Here is a 23,067-nt window from a genome sequence, read left to right as displayed (position 1 = left end):
CTAACTAGCAAGTCCACCATGGCCATCTGCCCCGAGCCTTGGGTGGCTTTGAGTTTTATATACTCAAAACTACGTGTCTATATTTTCAATTTCTTCACCAATTCTATCATCTATGTTAGACAGAGTGTCTCTACCTTAAACCAATAGAAAAGTGCCACCATCACACCAAGGCATGGAGGACAAGAAGAAAGGAGGTGGCTAGGACACACCCAAATTCCTCCTTCTTGTACCCCCTTGAACCCCATTCTAAAAATCCCAAGATCCTACTTTCCCACCCTGTGTTAGTTCAAATATCACACTACTAAAACCCTTGTGACTTGCAATTCCTCATAGAAAATTGACAGCCCTTTCCACGGGCTAAAATCGAAGCCACAGATGCTTTTGACTTCTTGACAAGGTTTGAAACCCTTGTCAGGATCTTGAGACAACCAGGGATGTCTCAAGATGGACTCTGAGAGAACACCACCCCTCTGGCAGCCCCCCTCACCTCGCGGGGTCACCGAGAGCTGCACCGGGAGGGTCCTGACGCCGATGGCGCTGATGGCGTGGCACTCGTACTGCCCGTGGTCGTGCAGGGCCACCCGCCCCACCCGCAGCGTGCCCGTGGCCAGCACGCTGTGCCGCCGGTCGCTCGGCAAGGGCCCACCTGGGTGAGCAAGCAGCTCGTTAGTTCCCTCATCCCACCGATGCCAAAGTGGTTTTTTGCTTTTGTGTGTTCTCTGTATCTGCTTGTGGCTCTGGCGGCTGTTGTTGGATGGTTGGAAGGGTTCCTAACTCTGGCGCTTTTCCTATTAGACAAACAAATTCCTGAGGGCCGGTTCTGGTCTTGCTTCTTACGGGAATCAAGGACAAGACACCTGCCCAAGACACTTTCTCAAGTATTAGATGTAAAAAACTAGAAACAAGGGAGGCTTCAGAAGGGGTTGAGCCAAGAGGGGAAATGACTTCATTACCTGTGTTTCTAACTAGGGATTCTTGTCAATTATGTGAATTTTCTGAACTTATAAAACTATACTTGTCCTAGGTCACATGTGCTTTGGCATGTGTGCATTTTCAGCACATCTTCAGCGCGCAATTTGCCATATTTGCACCTGGATGCCTTCAGTTAAAGCCCTTTTTTTATATTACTTCCTATATTAATATTGTCTCAAAAATGTTTATTGTTGTTTCTAGATTTTGAAGGCATCACCATCACTGGAGGGGTCTGTGTGATAGTCACACATTTCATTTCCTTCCCAACATCTATTGCCCTGAAATACCACCTTTACACACTGAGTTGTCCGTCTGATCAGCTGGGAAGAGCTGGAACCCTTTTTCTTTCCTCCTAAGTATTTTCTTAGTGCAATCCGCAGATATTTTAACCCTTGATGGATAGCAAATCACTCTTCAATTATCCAAACTCTCTGTTTCATCAAATAAATGGAAACATTTGGTGTTGCCTTTCTAAATTTGTTGGGCTAATTTTTTGGTTTGGAAACAGTTGTTTCAATATTTTCTCTATTTCAGGAGAAAAGCTGAAAACTAAACCACTTTACCAAACCCAAATAAGATTACCAAATTTGTCAGGCTAGAAATTTTTTTTAACATATATTTTTCTCCGTTTTCCTCCATTTATTTATCCTCTGTTTATTCATCCCAAATAGCAAAAGCCCCTATGCTCTCAGAAGTGGTTTTGAGATTAGCAGTGCCCATCTCAGTGCTCCCCTCATCTTGCTTTCAGCATGTAAAGCACTATAAAGCTTTGTTGTTTCTTTATTTATGGGGTGCTGAGTGCAAACCTGGTTGCAAAGCAGTTATGAACCTCACTTCTTGTCACTGTGCTCCTTTCAACGTGCCTAAGATGTTTTCTGGGAAGTGGAGGAAAACAGGTTAAAGGAGATGGAGAACATGCTGGCAGAGCAGAATTTCAGCTGGTCCTTCTTAACTCTGTGTCAGGGCCTTTGCTGTGGAAGCTGGAACACAATACCCACAAACTCTCCACAGCCCTAAACCATTAATTATGGCTTGTGAAGCATAAGGAAAAGTTGGAGGACCTCTGGGCCAAGCATTATTGGCTTCTGTCCCAGAAAGGGTTGGATGAGATCAGTTCAGTGGAGCCAGCATTAACAATTATTTGAGACTTTAAAAGTTCACCACCACCTGTTGTCCCAAAATCTTTTTTCCTAAGCCATGAGAAAACTCTGAGGTGTGCCAGTGAAAGGTGCCACTTCTGCTCCACAAGGGCAGCAAGTCAAGGACAATGACACAGAGGCGGCACATGGTGGTACTGCAAAAGAAGGAGGTGGAATCAGCCCCAGAGGTGTTAAAAAAAAAAAAAATGTAGATTTGGCATTTAGGGACACAGTTTAGTGGTGAATGTGGCAGTATTGGGTTAAAGGCTGGAATTCATGATCTTAGAGGTCTTTTCCCACTTAAACAATTCTGTGATTGATATCCACTGTCTGGGAGTATCCAGACCTTGCCTTTTCAGAGGAGGTGGGAAGCCACTGCAGCAAGAAGTGTAAGGCTTTCCATGGGTTTCATGCTGATGAAAACCATCTCACTCCTTCCTTGTGACAGAGACCCAAGATGCTCCTTCCTCAGTGCTTAACACCATCCTTGGTGACTTACAACACACCTCCTAGTGGGACTGGGTCTATGCTGGTCACAATTTGTCCTTGCCACCACTGCAAGCCACCACCCTGGACCAGCAGCTCAGCTGCTCCCACCCACACCCTGTGCATGATGGCATGGGAGAGAGAAGCCACAAGGCAAGTGAGGCAGTACCTGCCCTTGTCCAGGTAATCACAGGGGGAGGGTGACCCTCAGCAGAGCAGGGGAAATCCACACTTTGTCCCTCAGTTACTGTCTGATCCGTGGGAATGACGAGAAACCTGGGAGAATCTGGAAGGGAAAGCAATGACTGGGCAGCAGGAAACAGGCAGCAAACTCGGGGAGTTCACGGGAGCAGAACCAGTCACAAGACCCAAATACAGCCCATTGGCCAAACACTGTGTCCCAGAAACATCCCAGAACCCTCAGAGGATCAGCTGGCAGCCCTCACCTTGCACTATGATCTTTGCTGTGGCCTGGATGGATCCCTCGGAGTTGCTGGCATTGCAGTTGTACTGCCCCTGGTCCAAGAAGGTGACGTTCTGAATGAAGAGTCCTCCAGAGCTGGTGATGGTGAAACGGGAATCCTGTGGCAGAGGAGAGCCCGTGCCAAGGGTCCAGGTGATGCAAGGGAGGGGGTGCCCAGAGACCCCACACTCCAGGGTGACACTTTCCCCAACCAGTACTTCAGTGTTCTGTGGCTGGATCACAAAAGTGGGCTTGGCTGGAAGGAAAGAAGAGTTTTAGGAACCAGCTCGGCTGCCTGCTCACTGATGGGCAGAAGTTGCTTGGATTCCCACTCTGGGGAGTGGAGTCCAGCAACTCACTCTGGTTCTTCCCTCACGTCCAAATCCTCGCTGTGAGCAATGCCCCCAGTATCTTCCTACCACCTCCTCACACCCACTCACCCAGTGCTGGAGCATCCCCATGCCCGTGTCCCCTTCACCCTTGTGCTGCAGCATTCACCACAAACTTCAAACTCCCTCCCCAGTCCCAAATTACTTTCATTCTCTAAGTACCCCTTTTCCCCCTCCAGTGGGAGCCCCTGAAGCTCAGGCCTCCCTTGGCTGTCACCACTCTCTCCCCCGGCTCACCAAGAACATCTTGGCACATAAAAAGCTGGGACTGACTCTGATTTAGCTCCACTCCCATCCCCAACTGCCCAGGTCATAAAGGGGTGCTCAAACTCAATTACATGGGGTGCCAAAATAGCGCAGCACGACTTCCTGCGTCTTGACCTCCCCAGCAATGTTCTTGGCCATGCACTGGTAGACGCCTTTGTCCGACTCCTTGGTGTTCTGGATCATCAAGGTACCATCTTGCAACAGGTTCAGGCGGTTGTCATCTTTCATGTCAATCTTATTACTGAAAAAACAGCCACAAACAGGCAAAATCTGAAAGGAATAAAGACTGGTGGTCCCTCTTGGGGGGATCTGAGGGCTTTGCATTGCAGTAAGTTGGTGTTTCTTGGAGCTATTCTGAGACTTCAGGAAATTTGCAGCAAGAGTTCTGATTCACAGCGCTGAACTGCAGCTCCAGCTCTGATTTGCTCCCTGGGTGAGCTGCTTTTTCTCTCCCCACTGATGACACAGGACATTTATGGCCCATCAGGAGAGCACTCTGTTCCCATGTCACAGCATCACTGCCTTTGTCAGGGCGTCCTGGCCTGGAAAGCCTGTTCTCCTTACTCACTAAGTGCAAATTTAACAGTGAATTAATATTGTCCTTGTGTGCAGCCATTGCTATTCAAACTCGAGGCTCAAAGGCCTGAGAGGAGCAAAAAGCTCTGAGAAGTCACCATGGGACCCCAACACAGCTTGGACTCCAACCCAGCCCGAGAGCTGTGAAACATCTTCCTTCTCTCTGCAACGACCTGTGACTCCTGGATCCCAGCCCGTGGCAGAAGGTCCCAGTGCTGCATCCCATTTGTCCCAGCACAAAGGAATCTTGGCTGGCTGCAGATGATGGAAAGGGAAGAAGGGACCCCTCTCCCCCGAGGACAAAGGCTGAACCCACTATGCAATCTAATCTGCTTGCTGGGCATTTATTTAATTCCCCTGGTGTCTCCTAACTCCAGCCATATCTCGTTTGTTGAACATTTATTATCATTATCCTTCTTACAATGCTGTCTTTGGGAGCCTGCCAGCATTTCCCTAACAAAACCTTCCTTCCAAAGGGACTTAACTCAGCCATAAACTTTTGCTCTGGACTGAAACTCTGCCTGGTGGGGGGCTTGCTGAAGAAGCACACATTGATAATTTTTTATTAATAACCGAGCCCTGCTCAGGCTTCACCAGAGAAGAAGCTCATAAAGCAGCAAAGCAGCTTCACTTCCACAGTGGGTGCAGAATATTTTATTGTGCAGCATTTCCCAGAACACCCTGGCATCTAGCACATAACCTATATACAAATTTGTAAATTCTGTCCTTCAGTGGAGCACAGCAATTTTTCCCTTTGGAAAGAAACCTCATACCTAGCACGATCAGCCTTTAGTGAGAAGCATTTCAGCAGTTAACAAATGGCCAGCATGGTGGCTGAGAGCAACATGAAACTCTAATTTTATTTTTTTCCTGATCAAAAGACAACTGCTTTCAGCCTGCAGAATATGTTTATAGAAAACTTACAAGCTCTTGGAATCCATTACAAATGCAGATGAAATATTTCAAATGCAGATGAAAACACCACTTGGATTACGTGGTCACCAGAGAATGATGTTAAAAGGAAGGTAAATATAACCCATGAAAAAGATTTGTTTGGTTTTTTTTTTGTTTGTTTTGTTTTGTTTTTAACGTTGTGTGAAACAACTTTTGTAATTACAGGCAGGCACTGAAGAGCTCAGTGCTTGAAAACCTTTGCCACCCCAGGGCTCCTTGTATGTGACTTACTTGTTGTGCAGCCAAATAATGGCAGGCTTTGGGTTGCCTTCTGCCCTGCAGGTGAAATAAACCGTGTTTCCCAAGAGCACATCGACGTCCTGGGGTTCTGAGGTTATTCGTGGCCTCTCTGCAAAACATAATTTGAACACAAGTGAGTCCAAAGCAGCACAAAACTACCTGCAGCCCAGCTGGGGTATGGTGGGGCACACAACACCTATCCTGCAATGCCCCAAGAAACAGGGACAGCCCCAGGGGCAGCAGCATCTGCTCAGAGCCACCCCAAAATTCACTAACACCTGCAAATATAATGGAGGAATAGCATCATTCACCTGTAAAGGCCCTGGGGAATTGCTCTGCTCCTATTCCCTGTAGCTGGGCAGTGGATCAGCTCCCACAGCCCTGGCTGTACAGGGGCTCATTAAGGAGCAGGTCCCTGTCTCCCCCCAAAGAAGCAAAGAAGTCAGTAGCATCCTCACTTGGGTTGTTTTTCTGCCCTTGGCAGCCTGCAGCATTCTGCTCCACCTGAGCACAGAGCCAGCTCCCTGCAAACCACGCCACTTCCTTCCCAACAGGATTTTATTCATTACGGCTTCATTCATCATCCTGTCCCTATCCAGCCAAGCCTTTCACTGTGTTCTTCACTTGGAGATGTATTCAAGCACCAAGCAAGTTAAACATTGAAAGGATGTGCTGAAATAGGGAGGAATTTATGGACAAGCCTGGAGTGCTTGAGCTTGATTCAAAAAGCTTACCCATTTCACAATCTGCATGTTCACCAGTAAGCCAGTAAAACCAGCTGGATTATTCCTAAAATTGAGAACCTGTCACCTCCTCCAATGGAAGGGTAGCATCTTCACTCCTCAGACCATAAATTAATGGCTCAGAAAAAATCCCCAAAAGCAAATCCAGCACAGCTCAAACCCATCACAGCCCCACAAAACACTGACTCGGGCAGATTTGGCCCTGTGGCTCACAGCTGCTCAGAGCCATGGGTTAATGGTACCAGCAGCTTTCAGACTGACTCAAATGTCAGCCACCTGCATGGGTAGAGCTCTGTGCTGAGCTCTGTATCATTTGTCTTCCCAGCTGGCACACCACTAGAGTGAAAGCCAAATGCCAGCAAAATCTTCCCACCAGGTGCTCTGGTAATTTGACAGACACCCCACTGTGTTTCCATGCCTAAACCAGAACAAATTTGCACTAACAGCTGTACTGTGGCACTGGGAGTGTGTTGGGGACAGCTCGCTGTGTGGCACAGCCACTCCATGTGTCCCCAGCTGCTTTCCCTAAGCCCTTCCTATCCCCCCTTCCCTTGAGGTCACAGACCTTTTTGTGCCAACTCAAATCTTTGCATGGCCGTGCCCTAAATTAATCTGTCAATGGTCAATTTTCTTTTTTTTTTTTTTTTAATAATGAAGTCATAAGAGAAAACTGAATTCAATGGAGAACTCTTCAAAATCCAGCTGAGCTCACACATTTGGCTCACAGCAGGACCATGCACAGCTGGATTGTCATATCCAGGGGGGGAAGCTAACAGCCAGCCCATGTGGGTGGGAATTTCTCAAACTGACCCTACCAGCAGCAAAGCACCACAGAACTACAGCCAATGTTTTTGCCGACCTCCACTTAAAAATCAGAATTTTGTGTTTTTCTATATGAAATAACTAATTTTCAGATTTTTCAGAACAAAACCTGATTTAAATTTCTAAATTTAAAGCATCACAGCCTAACGAAATCCATCAAGTTACACCAGTCAAACACAGCATTCAGCTCCATATCTGGGATGCTCTCCCTCAGGTTTCCAGTTGTGTTTCCTGCCACTGCAGCTCTCCCAGTGCTCCCCTCCTGTTCAGCCTAATGTGGGGTATTTCCCCTGGTTCCTGGCTTAGCCACTGGTGCAGCAGATCCTTTACCAGCCCTACTCTTTGCAAAAAGCCAAGACAACACCCACCAGCCAACACCCCTGGGAATATCAGCATCCTCCTGCAGCCCCACTGGGGTTTTCCCATTTCAGCAGTGAAGGAGGGAGAAATCAGGATGCCAGCAGAGGGCAGAGGGAGGAAAAGGGCTGGAGGAAGCAATTCCCAGAGCAAAGCCCAGCTCCAGGGGCTGAGGGTGGCCAGTGGAGGGGTGTGACTGTGCTCACCACAGTTGAACTCCTGGGCGGTCAGGGTGGCGATGGAGCGGCCGTGCAGCTCCCGCGGAGCCTCGCAGGTGGCAGCGCTCTGGATGCTGCCCTGCTCTGCAGATCGCTTCAGCAGCTCTGCCAGCCACAGCAGGTCACAGTCACAGAACAGGGAGTTGGAGTCCAGCCGCCTGCAACAGCCAGGAAAAGGCAGCTGAGTGCACAGCCTCCAGCTGCCATGCTGCCTCCTTCTCCAGGGGAGACAGCCCCCCAAGGGAAGGGTCACCTGGGTGGTTTGCCCTGCATTTGATTATATCCCAGGTGAAAATCTGAGATATCTCACTGCCACGATGGTTAACTAGGATGCTTGACCAATTTGTAAGATTTAATTGAACCGCTACTACCAACTATTCCAGTTTCAAATAGAAATTATTCAGTCAAACTGGGTTATGCAGTTTTAGACTACTTGAGACACTGAAATATTGGGTTTTACCCTGGGATGGAGGTTTCAACCTTTACTGAATTCTGTGAGAGCTGCCTCTGTTGCAGCTTTTCTCTTTTAGCTCCAAAAAACCCTCCCCATTTATTTACATGTGGATGGGATCAGACCCTTCCTGTAACCAGCTGTGAGGGCTTGCAGCATTTCTGCACAACTGGGAGAACTTTTATTACTGCAACACAAGCATGAACCACAGCAAATGGAGCTCCAGTGACCTCCCAGTGCCCCCAGCCTCTTCCCTGCACTGGCTTCATTCCTAGGAGCAGTGCTAGCCATGAGGATAAAGGAGGACTACAGGGGGATTAGTTTGTGCTTCCTTCCCCACTGACAGTTTTACAGTCGGTGGGTCTGGGCCATTGTCACGGTTTTCAAAACCAGCACAGCCATCCAAAACCAAACAAACAAAAAAACAAAATGAAAGGAAGAAAATTCTAACACGTTCAGGGTCACATATTTGAGAATGTGAGATTTCACACAAGGCCATGACCGAGTATTTTATAGACATCCCATCCTTTTCTCTGGCACCTACAGGCAGCATTTCACAAGATATTCCCTGTTAAAGAGAAGTGAAGCATTTTACCTGCTTGCAGAAATCACTGAGGGCAGCAGTGAGAAATACATTACTTTATTGTACTTGAAAATCATGGCAGAACACCAAAATTCTTTACCTTTTGCATTTTTTTTTTTCCTCCCAAACACATCATAGAACTTATTTCCAGAGCTCATAAAACCAAAGCAAAAAAGAAGTAAGCTTAAGAGACAGACAGGTTATGGGAGAATGGCACCCTGGGGAATTCCTGCATGGAAAGGGAATCATGCCCCTTGGCACTCCTCTGACTAATTTCAATCTAGAAAACAAGCCTTTTCTTTTATGACTATGATTTTTCTAAGCATGTTAGATACTGATCTACAGACATGTTCAAGGTCATATCCGTGACCTGGACTTTCTGCATTTTTCAAGGATGCTTTATAGGTTCAAACTGTTGTGAAGACTTTCCAGGAACGTTCATTCCTGTGACATTATTAAGCTGTAAGCTGATTATAATTAGACACTTACATAAAGAAACTTCTAACTGCTTAAATAAGCTTTCACTCCAATCAAAACTGTTTTATAACTTTGCAGTGGCCTTAGAACTGCAACAACTAAAAGCTTTGCCAACCAGGCACATTTTTCCTCGGGTCCTGCCCATCTGATTGAAGATAAACAAGTCCTCTTTGCAGGCAATGTTTTTACTTACAGCCGTTTGAGGGATTCCAATTGAGAGAATGTCCCTGGATGAATCCTGGAGATCTTGTTGTTGTGCAAGAATCTGCAGTGGGAGAAGCCATGCCAAGGCATGATTCAGTATTTGCACTGTGAGCATCATTAACACCCCAGGTCACAACTCAGTTTAAATGCAAAGGCCACTCATCAAAACGGAGCTCAGTTTTTAAACTCCATGTTCGTTTCCATGAGCTGGAGGGATTTCGTCCCTCGGTGGGTGTGACGTGATTTGCCAAAGCCGAGAGCGGGTGTGGGCTGGAAACAGTGACTCAGGATGTGATGGAACAGGTTTAAGCTGGACCCTTCCAGTTTCTCTGCACAGGGAGGAGAAAGGGCACAAAATCCCCTCAGATTGGACCCACCCTCTGTTTTCTGGGCCTGGGACCTTTTCCTTCCCCTGTGCAGATGACGTGACAATTTCAAAAGGGCAGCCATTGATGTTAGACAACTCATGTAGTTATTAGCCCAAATCCATGAGCAAATGTAATTCAGATAACAGCCACCTCAACTGGGCTTATCTCTGAACAAAACTGAGGGAAATTCTCACTTCCAGAATCTTAGCACACACATAAAACTCTCCAGTTCTTAGGGAGAAACCCTGACAGCGCTAAAATGAACAATTTTAGTGGCGACCAAGAGCAGATAATTAACTTCCCATTCCCATAATGGTGCGGGAATTTACTTGTGTTGGTTACATCTAAAACACATAAGAGACCATTGATAAAAGAGATGAAGCAATTTTAGTAGGTGGTGGAACAGGAGAGAGCACAAAAGCAGCACAGCTCGAGTGCAAAGTCTGTACACACACATGTGCACCAGAGTCCAGCCTGGCTGCCCACCTTGGAGGCTGAAAAACTTTCCTTTAAAATTTAAATCCAGAATTTTTGTTGGATCCAATACAGTGACTGAGATCAGCCATGTACAGATCCAGGTCTGAATTTTCCTAAGGGTGTGGGATCCCACAATTTTATTTCTTTGGCCTGTATGGATAAAAGGCACATTTCTACACAGCCCAGAAAAAGTCTGCTGGTTTCTCCATGGAGTGGGAACCACACATGGAATGTTGTGCTGGTGGCTCCATTACTGCTAGAAGTAGTCCTGGGAAGCAGGAGACTCCATTTCCTTACTGCTTTCAAGAAGGATGTGTGTTTTTCTTGTTAGACTTTCTTCTGACTTTATCCCTTTTTGTTTAGCTCACTCTGCCCAACAGTGACTAATGTTGCTGACCTTATGCTCAGAGTAAAATTTCACTTGGCTTGACCAGCTGTAGGATTTTTTGCAAATTTACTCCTATTTAGATGGAAACCTGAATATAACATAAAATGGGAAATTCCCTTCACACCCTCAGTCACCCTCCTACTCGGCAATTATGTAAAATCTCTTTAAAGAAGTTTCGTTTTGCATTTTGGAGACCACACTCCATGCTACCAAAACTGCTACACTAAATAAAAAAGTTTTTCCCCTTCTCCTCACCCTCTTAGTCCCAAGAAATATCCCATCTTTACTCACAGCCTTTCAAGTTTAGGCAGGTCACTAAAAGTCTCCAGCTCCAGACTTTCCAGGTTGTTGAAATGCAGGTACCTGTGAGACAGAAACCACACACAGATTGCAATTTCAGAGACAGAACTTCCCAGATCAACCCACCAGTGCCCCCCAGCTGGTCACCACTCATCTCAGGGCAGGTGTTGGGAAGCCAGAATCCATGTTAGTGTCTCCAGTTTCCACAGGCAAACACGGTAGCCAACATGGCTTTTCTGCTAATACAGAGTAATATTTTTAGTTCCACTGAAATCCAAAGTGTGACCTGCCACTCCAGAGGCCCAGGGCTCCTCCTGCCTGTCCCTGGTCACCCTTTGCCATCAAGAAAAGAAATGTGGTGCCTGCAGAGCAGCTCACCACAATACCTGAGCCTCCCTGTTGCCACGAGCTGTGACATTGACCAGCACAACTGACACATTCCTGACTTTTAGATGGATTTTTTTACAGTCCCCAAATTGCCTAAACCGTTCCCCTTTATTTTACACAGGCATAAATTTCACAGCAGACACAGATTAATCACAGATCTACAAATACTCATTCTGCTGTTGTAGCTGACTGCATTGAGAAATAATTGCCTAAGCCTCCGCATGGCTGTTTGATTTGTAATGGAAGGATTCATGACAAATGGTCCGGTATCAGAGAGGGTGACTCAGATTCTGCACTGCAGGGTCACAGTGGGGAACACAGGGACGTGCTCTGATCACTCTCAGATGCCTGCTGAGATTGCTCTGGACCTTGAGGAAAGCATCTGATCCTGTCCATCACTCGGGTTATACTTTTTCTTGAAAAGCTGGCTTGTGGGGACAGGAAAACGGGGTAGGATTTGAGCAAAGCTATTTCTTCTGGAGTTAAGCCTGCCTGGGATTGAAAACAGATGGGACTTTCAGCGGGTTGTTTGTTGGTTTTGTGGGTTTGTTGGGTTTGTTTTTTTTTTTTTTCTTTTATTCGTGACATCAGGTTTGGAATGCTCACTGCTGAAATATCCCCGTGGGCAGCATCAGCTCTCCACGCTCAGCTTAGAGCCAGTTTCAGCTTCCTAAATTTTCTCCCAGGCATCCTTGCTGAGTTGGCTGATGAAAAACCACATTGTACACAAGCTTGGTGACACACCTATTGTTAGGATTGCCTGAAACTTCCAATTATGCTCTGTCCTCTTGTGCTGTCAACCTGGAGAACAAGCTAGATCCTATTCTTTTTACAGCAAAATCCTTGGTTACGTTCCAGCCCTATAAATGCTGCAGCTGGGAACAATTCAGGAATTAGACCAGTTTCACCTTTGGTCCCTGCTCTCCAGTGATACAAGTAATTCCTATATTTCAGTTATTTAGGAAGAATAATCATTAGGAAGGAATTGTTCCCTGTGAGGGTGCTGAGGCCCTGGCACAGGGTGCCCAGAGAAGCTGTAGCTGTCCCAGCCCTAGGAGTGTCCAAGGCCTGAGAGCAACCTGGGATAGTGGAAGGTGTCCCTGCCCATGGCAGGGGTTGGAATTAAATGAGCTCTAAGATCCCTTCCAAGCCAAACCATTCCACATCTACGATTCAAGTATCCGAGCTCACACTCTCTGCACCAGTAAGAAAAATCCCGTCCCAGTTTAGGAAGGTATGTCAGAAGAGTCAGACCTCAGTGTACCCACGTCACCTTGAGAGTGGTGCACTAAGAGTCAAAAAAAAAAAAACTTCTTTGAACAAACAGCAGAGTTTGGCTGTACACAGAAGGGGAGCAAATGGGGACTGTTGGAGTGATGGACTCCAGCTGCCAGGAAAACACACGAGGCTCCCTCCATCCCAGACTCAGCACAGAGTGCCACACAGCTTGAGGGAAGGTCATCCCTGTGTTTGTTTGGATCCATCACCTTCCCCCACTGCAATTTCCCATGCTTTGCAGCATGGGAGCACCACCATCCTGGTAGCTCCCAGGAATACTCGGCTTGCACTTCATCCATCCATTCCCAGCAGAGCTTTGGATGAGGGAGAAACTCAACCAGCACCCTCAGTTTAAGTGAAGGACCAGATCTGACTCTCTGCTCAAGGAATCCCCAGACACAAACCCAGCAGAGCCTTCTTCTCCCAGCCCTCCTGCAGACCCCTCCCTCATAAGCTCCTTGGAAATAAAGGCCATCAGAAGCACAGTTGGGTTTTTCCTACTTTCCAGAGGTTTGGGGACAGGATAAAACATATGGAACACCAGTAGGAAGAGACCTCAGCACTAACTAACCAAAACCAATACTCAGAACAGCTGTTTGCAAATGAACCCAGTGTAGCCTGGCAAATCTGGATGAGAAATGAGCAGAAGCTTCATCCTAGCCCTCGCTAAGTGCCTGCTGCTCTCCAAGCCTGGGAGCACAGCGTGCAAACAAGGCTCATCTGTACTTACAGCTGCTCCAGGGAACGCAGCCCGCGGAAGGCATGTTGCTGGATGCTCTGAATTTCATTTTTATAAAGGTAGCTTTCAAAAGGAGAAAAAAGAAACAGCATTAGGTGAACTGATCAGCAGTTCTGTTCTAAAAAGTCACAGCAAACAGCAATGACCCTCAACCCAAAGCAGAAATTGTGGCCTGGATTCAAGGGCAATGTTTTACACCTCTGACACTGAACTCCAAACACACACAGCACATCCTTGACTGGAAAATATTAAAAGTGGGTTGTTAGATTTTGAAGAGGTCAAGAAATTACTGAGCCACCAACTCACAGGTATTTCAGGTTCTCCAGATCTTCAAAGGATCTTCTCACGATTTGTTTTATCTGGTTATTGTTCAGCAGCCTGTTCAAATCAAGAAAGAAAAACACAGCTGGTGAAGTCAGGACGTGTGAGATTTGTGGCATTTCTGTTTTTGGATGCCCACTTGAAAATTCTGAGCCCATGTGTCACAGGATTTAAGATTTAATGGGGTTAGCAAGTCAAATTTTGGGTCCTCATACCAGCAAAGGCAGTGTGAAGGTTTCTCAGCCAGAGGGGCCAAGTACTTCCAAGACTGCAGTGTTCAAAGTATTTTCCTGACCTTTTGCCACAGTTTTCATCCAAAGTGACAATTTCACCAGGAAAGGGATGAAGGGATGGGAGAGAGGCAGAAAGAAGCAGCGGGCAGTGAGATATTAAATCATTGCTGCCACTCTTGTACAACCACAATGGTTTTGGAGGTGCCTGGTTGTGTTCAACAGGTGACCAGCGGAGCATACAGCCAGTTTTTAAAAGTAAAAATGCAGTTTAAAACACCAGTTCCCAGTGGAGCTATAGGAGCCATAAAATGCTAATAGCTTTGTTTTAATCACTTTGTAACTGATACCCGCAAATGAGAAAGAAATAAATTCAACTTTGACTTCTGAGGCTGCTCACAGACAACCTCTTTGGAACTCAGGAGCTTTTTTTGCCAGATTTTAATGCAAAACCTCTGGGCCACGTGGCACTGGAAAGCTGTGTGACACTGGTGTGTGCAGTTGCCATGACTGTGTGTGCAACTGATGGGCAGTGCCAGTGCCCAGAACAGCCCAGCCCTGCCAGAGCCATGCTGTGCAGCAGTGTAACCACAGAGCTGAGCCCTGCAGAGCTCTGCTGCAGCCCCTGCCAAGCCCAACTCAGAGAAAACACAATAAATCACTTATAAATAGCTCCCTAATACAGAGTTTAGCTGTTCTCGTGGCTGCCCGGCCGCAGTCCCACGGGTCTCTCGCTGTGGGTCCCACTGATGTTCAGGTCTGGCAAAGCTCAGAGCTGGTGGAGCTTTTAGAGCTGAATAGCCCAGAGCAAGGATTTTCACCAGCCACCACTAATTTTTAAAATTCCTAAATGGAGTTGTGGGCAGAGAAGGAATCTGTGACTGTGTACTGCAAAGATTTCTTTTTCAGGCATTGTAGGAAAAGCAGCAACTCCCTGTGCGAGCAGCCAGACTGCACTAGGTTGGGTCACATTCAATACATGCACTGGATGTGCATTTTACAAGTTGATTTTTGCCAAAACTCTGCTCCTCAAGAATGATCTGCCACCAGGCAGCCGGTGAGAAGACAGTTCAGCATTTTCCCAGCAGCAAAACCCAATCTTCTGCCCCACTTTTCTGGACAAAAAAGAGCAGCCAGCCTCTGTCATTAAAAGCCAAGGTCTTTTCCTGGCCAAAAACAGTTTGTGCAGGGAAAGGATGGAGAGAAAAGACAAAGAGATGGAGATAAATGGTAAAAAAAAGTTGTGGGAAAAGAAGATGAAGGTGAAATAAAACATCTCAAGGATAACAGAAGAGATAAAAGATTTCAGAAGCACATATGTGTGATGGTAGCTTTGCAAGTTCTCTTCAGGCACCTGAGCCACACCAGCTTTTTCTCAGGTGGAGAATTACACTGAGAGTTAGAAAAAACACGTGAGAAACTCAGGAGCAAACAACTTTGCAAGTCAGGCAATGAGGGGTTGAGAAAAACCTGATGACCCTAGGTTTGACTTCCTCCCTGGATTCGCTGCCCTGATACCACGGGTGTGGGTGCCACTGCCAGGCTGCACATGCCAGGGCTGGGCACAGGCAGCCTGAAGAGGTTAAGGAAGAGGTTAAGGAAGAGCAATCTGGAAAGCTCCTGCACAGCTGGAAGCAATGGCTCTATACACACGGTTGAGGGCAAACAGCCCCGCTCACTCTTAAGGATGCAAAAATGATGTCAAGTCCTTGGAACACAGGATCCTGCTTTGGCAGCCAGCTATGCTGGGTAGAAATACAGTCCCTGAGCATCAACCTAAAAGTTTATTTGATGACTGAACACCCAAGGGCTGAAAATGACTGCCTGGGAGCAGTGTGGGAGAGGGCTTTTGTCTATTTGCCCACAGGACAAAGACAACCCAGGCACCAGCCCTGCTTCCCTCCCTGCCCCATCAGCTCTCATCTCTGGCCAGAGCAGGACAGGGCAGCTCCTTCTCTGTTAGCTGAGCCTTGGCCCCACTCCTGAGCACACGCTGGGCTGACAGAGGGGTGCCAGCACCGACATCATTCCCATGGATGTGGGCACCTGGCACACACCTGGCAATGGCCATTTGCCTCCCAGGGGACAGGTGACAGCTACCACGGGAGCAGGGTCACACCAGCAGCATGGTCAGGAGCCCTTTGCTCCAGATTGTTTGATTATTACCTTTAACGCTCAGAGTTCAGACCAGGACTGATCTCCACCGGGATTTCAAATTCCATTATGTTGTCTGGCTGTGTTTTGGGGCTATTTAAAAGCATTATCCCAGTCTGTTTTGTTGTCTTGGCTATTTTGTACAGTTCAAGGGAGTGTAATCACTGACCCAGCCAAATAAGATGAATCCTGGAAGTTCAGATGGCAAGCAGCTCACAGGGCTCTTATCTCATCGTCTGATACTTAAAAATGTGTTCATTGCCTGATTTAAGAATAAAAAGTGCATGGAAGAAGCCATCTCTGCTTCCTGTCTCAGGATTCCCCATTGCAATGGAAGGATAAATCCTGGAAACTGCTCGAAAGTGAGATAATGATGAAGTCAATAATAGCCCACTTATTCCAAAATGCTGCTTTCAGAGAAATCCATGGACAAGGCAGCACAGCTGGCTCCTAAAAAGAGTTTGGATGGCTCCTGCACAACTGTCTGCTCCTTGATTCCTGTGCAATTCACCCAGGCAAAGTGTGCAAAGTCCTGGCATGGCCTGGCTATTGGTCCCTGCTGCCATCCATTACAAAAATGCCCAAATTCCTGCTACTCTTAGAGGGCTGAAAGCTGGGACCCCAGATCTGGAATAAATGCTCTGGCAGAGAGAGGCTGGGGTGATCATTATCACTCTCATTATCTTAACCACACCCTGTAGCAAAACAGGCTAAATTAAAAGTGTCAGACCCATGTTTCCTGGCAATAGGATGGAGCACTCCCCTTCATGCCCCATGAATTGGATGCCACATGAGTAGGAGAACTCAATCACACAGGTTTTATTCCTGTAAAACCCTTCTGGGATGTTTGAGATATACAAGCACCATGAGATCTGGCCCAGATTCACCAAGAGAATATTTTACATCCAGTTTCCTCTAGGTTTTATGTGCTGACTGCCTCTCCTTCCTCCGTCCCCACCCTCTCTCCAGGTTGCCAGGCAGAGGCTTAAGTTGCATTAAATGAGTGGCTTTCTATTTTGAAGAATGCATTAAATGATGTGACAGAACAGAATTCAGACTCAAACCATGTTCTTTCCTCCTTTCATTTGACAATCCACACGCTACAGTCATTGTGACAAACAGCTATTTTTTTTCCTCACGCCATTAATAGAAATCATCACACAGCGTATTTAGAGGGGGAGAAAAATTGAGTTTTATGTTCAACCTTGTTGACAGAATGATCTGGAATTGTTATTTCCCATATTTAAGGGAGAAACTTTTATTCTGAGATCCAAGCAGGCTCTGACACCTCCTCCTTTCTGGCAGCAACACACTCTCTCAGGAGTTACTAGAGAGTAAAAGACAGAAACTCCACATTGCTGCTCTGTTCACTCTGAGGCTCTTCACCAGCAGCACCTGAAGCAGAGCTGCAGGGCTCACCAGAAGTGTTTTGTTCTCAGCTGAGCAGAAAGAGAAATATGATGTGAGCAGTGACAGGGCAAAGGGCCAGGCAGAGGCACAAGCAATGTGGTCTCCACAGAGTCCTGCTCTCTAGGGTGTTCTTGCCTCAGGAATACCAAAATACCCACTGGGGATGTAAAGAAACTTTGGTCCCTGGCTTGGACATTTCCATGGGTGATGCTGGAGAGGCCCAAGGAGCAGCAGCCCTTTGGCTGTGCTTTGAAAATACAGAGTGAACCAAAGGGGGTGACAGGGCAGCGCCGACTCCTGTGGGAATCCCAGGGGTGTCCTCATCCATCCCCACCCAGAAATGACCTAAAGGAGCAGAAATTAGAAAGCAGTGAGAGGCTGTGCCTCAGCATGGGCTCACAGCGTTTCTCCTCTCTCCCACAGCCCAGCAGCTGCTCTGAGCTAATGCTGGCTCCAGCCATGCAGCAAGTGATGGCAAACTGCAGCAAAGCAGCTGTCCTGCAGCTGGGGAGGTGGGCATGGCACACAAAAGGGGTTTTGCCTCACTCTCCCTTCTACCTTTTTTTTTTTTTTTTTTAATACCAAGGGGACATATTAAGAGATGAAAAATATCCAGCACCCCCTGCACAGATGGGAACAGAGCAGAGCCAGCAGGAGGGAAGGAGGAAACCATTCAGCTCTCTGAGATGTTCAGCCTAAGAGAACTTCTCCACCTGCACACAGGCACAGGATGTTCCCAGTGGTGCAGGATTTGGGATAACTGCTCATTACCTGTGGTGCTGCACCAGGAGTGCCCAGCTGGAAGCAAACAGTGACTGTGACTCTTCCACTAACAAAGCTCCTGTTTTTAATGCTAAAGTAGTGCTCTGTGATTTATCTAATCTCCCGCAGCAGAGGAAAGGCTTTGAACTGTTGAACAGCCCCACTGGACATCCACACAGGCTCCTCTCCTGTCAGGATCTCAACCCGTTTCCCTGCATCCAGGCTACAAAGGTTTCCTCTTCAGGGTGGTTTATAAACTGTCAAACTTGGACACAGAACAGCCACCCTGTCCTAAAGGAGATGGAGAACAGAAGCTTCACCAGAATCTGTTGCTCTTCCTCTGCCATTAGTGGAAAAAGCTCTTTAAAAAAACCATTTATTTGCTTATGGAAGATTTATTTAAATTCAATGGCAGAAAACTACAAGCTCAGAGCTCTGCACGTGGAACCTGAGCTATTCTATCCTCCAAACCTCTCACTTCAAATTTTTTGGACAAATTTTCACAGGAAATCTCCGAGTGAAATTAAAGGATTTATTCTCTTTATCACTTGAAAAGCTATCTAAGTCCCCAGGCAAAATTTACCATCTAAGAAACATCAGAAAATTCTTCAGCTCTTGTCAGTTTTGATGTGGGAATTGGACAAACCGAAGTTCCTGGAGAGAAATTTGCTTCAGGAGTTTGAGGTCCAATGTTCTCCCAGTCAGTTATCAAACTCTTCAGCTGTGGGAGTTAACTACTACAAATGTGAGAATAACTGAGTTTTCCAGCCTGATGGAAATAGGAACTAAGCAATAGGACCAAGAAATAGAACTAAGCCTAAGTTGTCCCTGAGGTCTCTGTCCAGAAGAGTGTGGAGACAAAAAGGAAAAAGAACTGGAGGCATTTGTGGAGCACAAGCAGGTGTTAGAGAGAGACAGATCCTTCCCCCTCAATCCACTCTGTCTGTACCTCCCTCTGCCCAGAGTGGAGGAGTCAGAAACAGAAGCAAAAGTCCTGCATGGGTCAGAGTCCTGCCCAGTCCAAGGTGCAGGCAGGGCAGGAATTGGGACCCTGTACAAAGCTCAGCAGGTTGGGTGGAGCCTCTCTCCCAGTGAAGCCCTGCCAGCATCCTCGTTTTCCCCAGGGCTCTGCTGAAACTCTCCTGGTGGTCCTGGGAGCTGCTGCCAAACATCTGCCTGCCCCACGCTGAGATTACATCATCTGGAACCCTTTGTTTCCTCCACTCAGGACAGCTCCAGGGGTGGAAGAGCAGGGCTGGAGATCAAGAGGCCTCAGCAGAGCTTTGTGATAAGACAAAACCCTAAAGATTTGAACTCTGTTATCTCTCTAGATAGTTTTTTTCCTCATTTCTCACTGTATCTAACCCCATCTCAAATGACAGAAATCAATCCAAAGCATCCTTTCTTCTCTATTATTTTTGGCAACTAATTATCACACAGTGCTGTTTGAGAGACTGACCTGGGCTGTTCTGGATGAACAGCATCAGTGGCAGTAAGGTTTTTGACCAGTGCATGTGATGAGCACCTGTCCTGGGCCACAGCCAGGGCACTCTGGGGCATCCTGCACTCGTGGCTTGGCCACTCAGCCCCACACACAGAGTGGAAGGATCTTTGGCAAATGCTGATTTTTCAAAGATAACACTTCAGCAGGTCTCAGTAATAAGTCCTGCTGTAATCCCACTTTTCCTACAATTACTTAGTGTTGACTGAATGCCTTATTGCCCAGGTTTGCCTTCCTTCAGCTCTGCCACCTTCACAGGATCAGGGACTTCAGATCGCTCAAGGCCAGACAGGAAAAAACAACCTGAACTTTCTGTTTCCATTTGGGATCATGAACATATGAACATCTGTCAGGCTCCCAAAGGAGCTGCTTTGCCTCACCGAGGAGTTCTGGCTTGGACCTGGAAATCCTATAGCTGTTAGCACCATGTCACAGCTCCAGTAATTAGATCTGAGCCTCAACAGCCCAAGTGCCTCCGGCCCAGTGCTGTGCTGACACAGCTTCTGGTTCTGATTTGGGAGCTGGTGTGTTTGCAGCTCCTTGGCTACGGGGTGCAGACGCACTCAGATCTGTCTCCAAGCCCTGCAGCAGCCAGAAGGAGCAGAGAATCCCAGGATTTCCTCTGGGAAGAGTGAGAAGCTGGTTAGTGGAGCAGAGTGAGCAGTGATGTGAGAGTGTGATACAAGGCTGGAGGGGCAGCCTTCTTTCCCCATTCCTACCTGGAGCAGGGCAGATGTAGGCACCTCTTTTAGGGCAAGGCATAGGGAAAGAGGGCATTTGAAAGGTGCTCAGTGGAACTCACACAGAGCAACTGATGTGGTTCATGTGTTAGAGGAGGCCATGGAAAGGAAGATGATTTTAGTCCTTGATCCCAGGTGAGAACTTTTTATGGGCTCTCTAAGGCCATACCTGCTCAAACATCCTCTAGTCAGTGCTAGAGCTCATCATATTTGATTGTTAAACAGAGAGGTTCATTGTGAAAATGAAAGTTATTGAACACCACATTTAAATAAAGGAAGGTAAGAAACAGGACACAGGGTGGAACAGAGGTAATTTTAAAGCTTTGGCCGGATATGCATAACTTGAGTGAAATAAATAAAAGCCCAAGGCCACCTTTAAGCCATTTTAGGGGACAGTACTAACACAAGTAATAAATGGATATCCTTGGAGTGCAACTTACAGTGTGTTGAGGTTCTTCAGTCTTCTGAAGGCTCCAGGCTGTATCTCCTTGATGTGGTTGAAGCGCAAATCTCTAAAAGCAGAGGATATAAACAAGTCATTAGACCAGGGAAGGGAGTGGAGAAGGAGTGGGGACAATGGTTGGGGTCTGCTTTTGTCTGTAAAGTCAGCCAGTAGCTGGGACAAGCCTGTAGTGATAAAATTCTTTATTCTAATTCCACAGAAAACCAGACACTAAAAGGACTCAAGGGATCATTCCCATGATCACCAGAAAAGTCTGCAGCAAAACACCTCAAGTTCATATGCAATTACTCTTGTAATTTGTAGAGGAACACACATCATCATGTGGACCCATAATTTAGCTCCCTGTTAAAACCTATCTTTGCCCTATAATGGTTAAATCTGCTCAAATAACCGCATATAATAAGAATTTCCCATTTTGCTCTGCAATGCTCCAAGACTTACAACAGCTTATCTCTGCCTGCATTTCAGATCTGTGCCAACTGCAATTAGAATTACTGGAGTCCAGGGGATTCTGGCAATTTTCAAGGGCTGCCCATGGAACTACATCAGCTTGGAACCCAAAACCATGGGGTTTGGATTGCTAATGGGATAATGAAATAAGAGCTAAGTGGTTTAACCTGGTTAACCAAGAAGAAACACATCTATAGGGAACGTGCATTGATTTGGCACCTTGCGTGGCCCAGTGTATTATAACAAATCACAAAAGCTGACAAACGGGGATTGCTGCAAGTTTCTGTCCAAAGCAAACACTGAAGTGATTTTTTTTTTTTTTTTCTCCTGCACTGCTTGATCTATCACATTTAGGGAATACACAGCTGTTTTTTCAGGTTAAGGCAGCCTTTTAAGGGCATTTTCTTTAAGAGGAAAAAAGCATGAGTTGCCTGTTCTGGTGGTAAAGTCACACTTGGAGGCAGAGTTTAAAACAGAGATTCTACAAATAGCTGCAAATTCAACTTGTCTTGAGACAGGCATCAACAAGAATCGTGGCATTTATAAAATTCAAATTAGAAAGAGGTGCTGTCATTGCAGGTAACCTCAAACAGACAGAGAGGACCCAAGGGGTCTGAAACAGCTTGGAGCAAGTACTCAGGAAGAGGCTGCACAATGAGTAAAGCTGATTTTATTTTAAGATCATGGAATCACAGAATCACAGGTTGGTTTGAGTTGGAAAGGATTTTAAAGTTCATCTCATTCCACCTTCCCCCTGCCATGGCAGGGACACCTTCCACTATCCCAGGCTGCTCCAAGCCCTGTCCAGCCTGGCCTTGGACACTTCCAGGGGTGGGGCAGCCACAGCTTCACTGGACAACGTGTCCCAGGACCTCAACATCCTCTGAGTAAAACCTTTCTGCTTAATATCTAATGTAAACCTGACTTATTTCAGTATAAAAGCATTGCTCCAAGATGTATCATTTCTTTAGCTTAACAGTTTGCAAAATGTAGTCATTCTATGCTAAAAATTTCATAATACATTTTCTTACTTTTTAAGCAGAAAATGCAAGGCAGTATTACTTAAATTGTACTGAAAAATCAAATCTCTGCCTGGTTACCCATTTGTTATCACTGCATGCAACAGCACATGGGCCAGTGGAAGTTTCTTCTGTTGTGTTTTTTTCCCTTTAACTTTTCCACTTTGACCAAAGGATTCAAAAGTCTAATATAGAAAGAAGTCTTTCACCTCTCTTAGTGGTAAATATTGCACAGAGAAGAATTAGAGGGCAGAAACAAACACAGCTTCAGAATATTTTAAACCCCCAGTATTTCTAATTGCAATTTACCCTCTCTGGTTGTCCACTGCAAGCTGCAGTCCCAAAGGATCATCTCTGACATTTTCAGTGTTTGGCTTAACTTGCATTGCTTCAAATTGCTTCACATTTCTTGCCCTTTAAACCACACAGAGTTCTTTTTAAACTACACCACCCCCAAGGAACATGTAATAAAGCTTAGCTCGTTATTTTAATGAAATATTTTATTTTTCTTCTGTTTTCTCTTGCAGGTAAGGCCTTTAGATGATTGTCTGGACCCCAGATATCTTTCAGTCCTTTGGAAAGTTCATTTTGGTTTGCTCTCCATCACAAAGGCAACAGCTTTCCCCACAGACAAAAAAAGGGACAGAAACACTGCATCCTTTCTCTGAGCACTTCATTTCAAGCAATGATGTGAAATAACTGGAGAGAATCCAAAATCAAGCAATGGGAATGATATGAA

At 46.3% G+C, this 23,067-nt stretch overlaps 1 protein-coding gene across 1 annotated transcript in view; it reads right to left on the bottom strand.

Annotated features, from left to right (window-relative positions):
• The window catches only part of LOC100220938 (peroxidasin homolog), a 46,206-nt gene that overhangs the window by 13,982 nt on the left and 9,157 nt on the right, over nucleotides 1–23,067 (bottom strand). Inside the window, exons 2-12 of the mRNA XM_030288384.4 lie at nucleotides 20,837–20,908; nucleotides 13,585–13,656; nucleotides 13,270–13,341; nucleotides 10,866–10,937; nucleotides 9,331–9,402; nucleotides 7,615–7,784; nucleotides 5,478–5,595; nucleotides 3,788–3,957; nucleotides 3,044–3,316; nucleotides 2,767–2,883; nucleotides 488–646 (exon numbers count right to left, since the gene is read on the bottom strand). Coding sequence (XP_030144244.4) covers nucleotides 488–646; nucleotides 2,767–2,883; nucleotides 3,044–3,316; nucleotides 3,788–3,957; nucleotides 5,478–5,595; nucleotides 7,615–7,784; nucleotides 9,331–9,402; nucleotides 10,866–10,937; nucleotides 13,270–13,341; nucleotides 13,585–13,656; nucleotides 20,837–20,908 — 1,367 coding nt within the window. The remainder of the gene's footprint in view (nucleotides 1–487; nucleotides 647–2,766; nucleotides 2,884–3,043; nucleotides 3,317–3,787; nucleotides 3,958–5,477; nucleotides 5,596–7,614; nucleotides 7,785–9,330; nucleotides 9,403–10,865; nucleotides 10,938–13,269; nucleotides 13,342–13,584; nucleotides 13,657–20,836; nucleotides 20,909–23,067) is intronic.

The sequence above is a fragment of the Taeniopygia guttata genome, chromosome 20 (genome assembly GCF_048771995.1).
Source record: "Taeniopygia guttata chromosome 20, bTaeGut7.mat, whole genome shotgun sequence".
NCBI classification, from domain to species: Eukaryota; Metazoa; Chordata; class Aves; order Passeriformes; family Estrildidae; genus Taeniopygia; species Taeniopygia guttata.
Note: the sequence above shows the minus strand (reverse complement) of the source record. Positions and strands in the feature narration are given on the sequence as shown.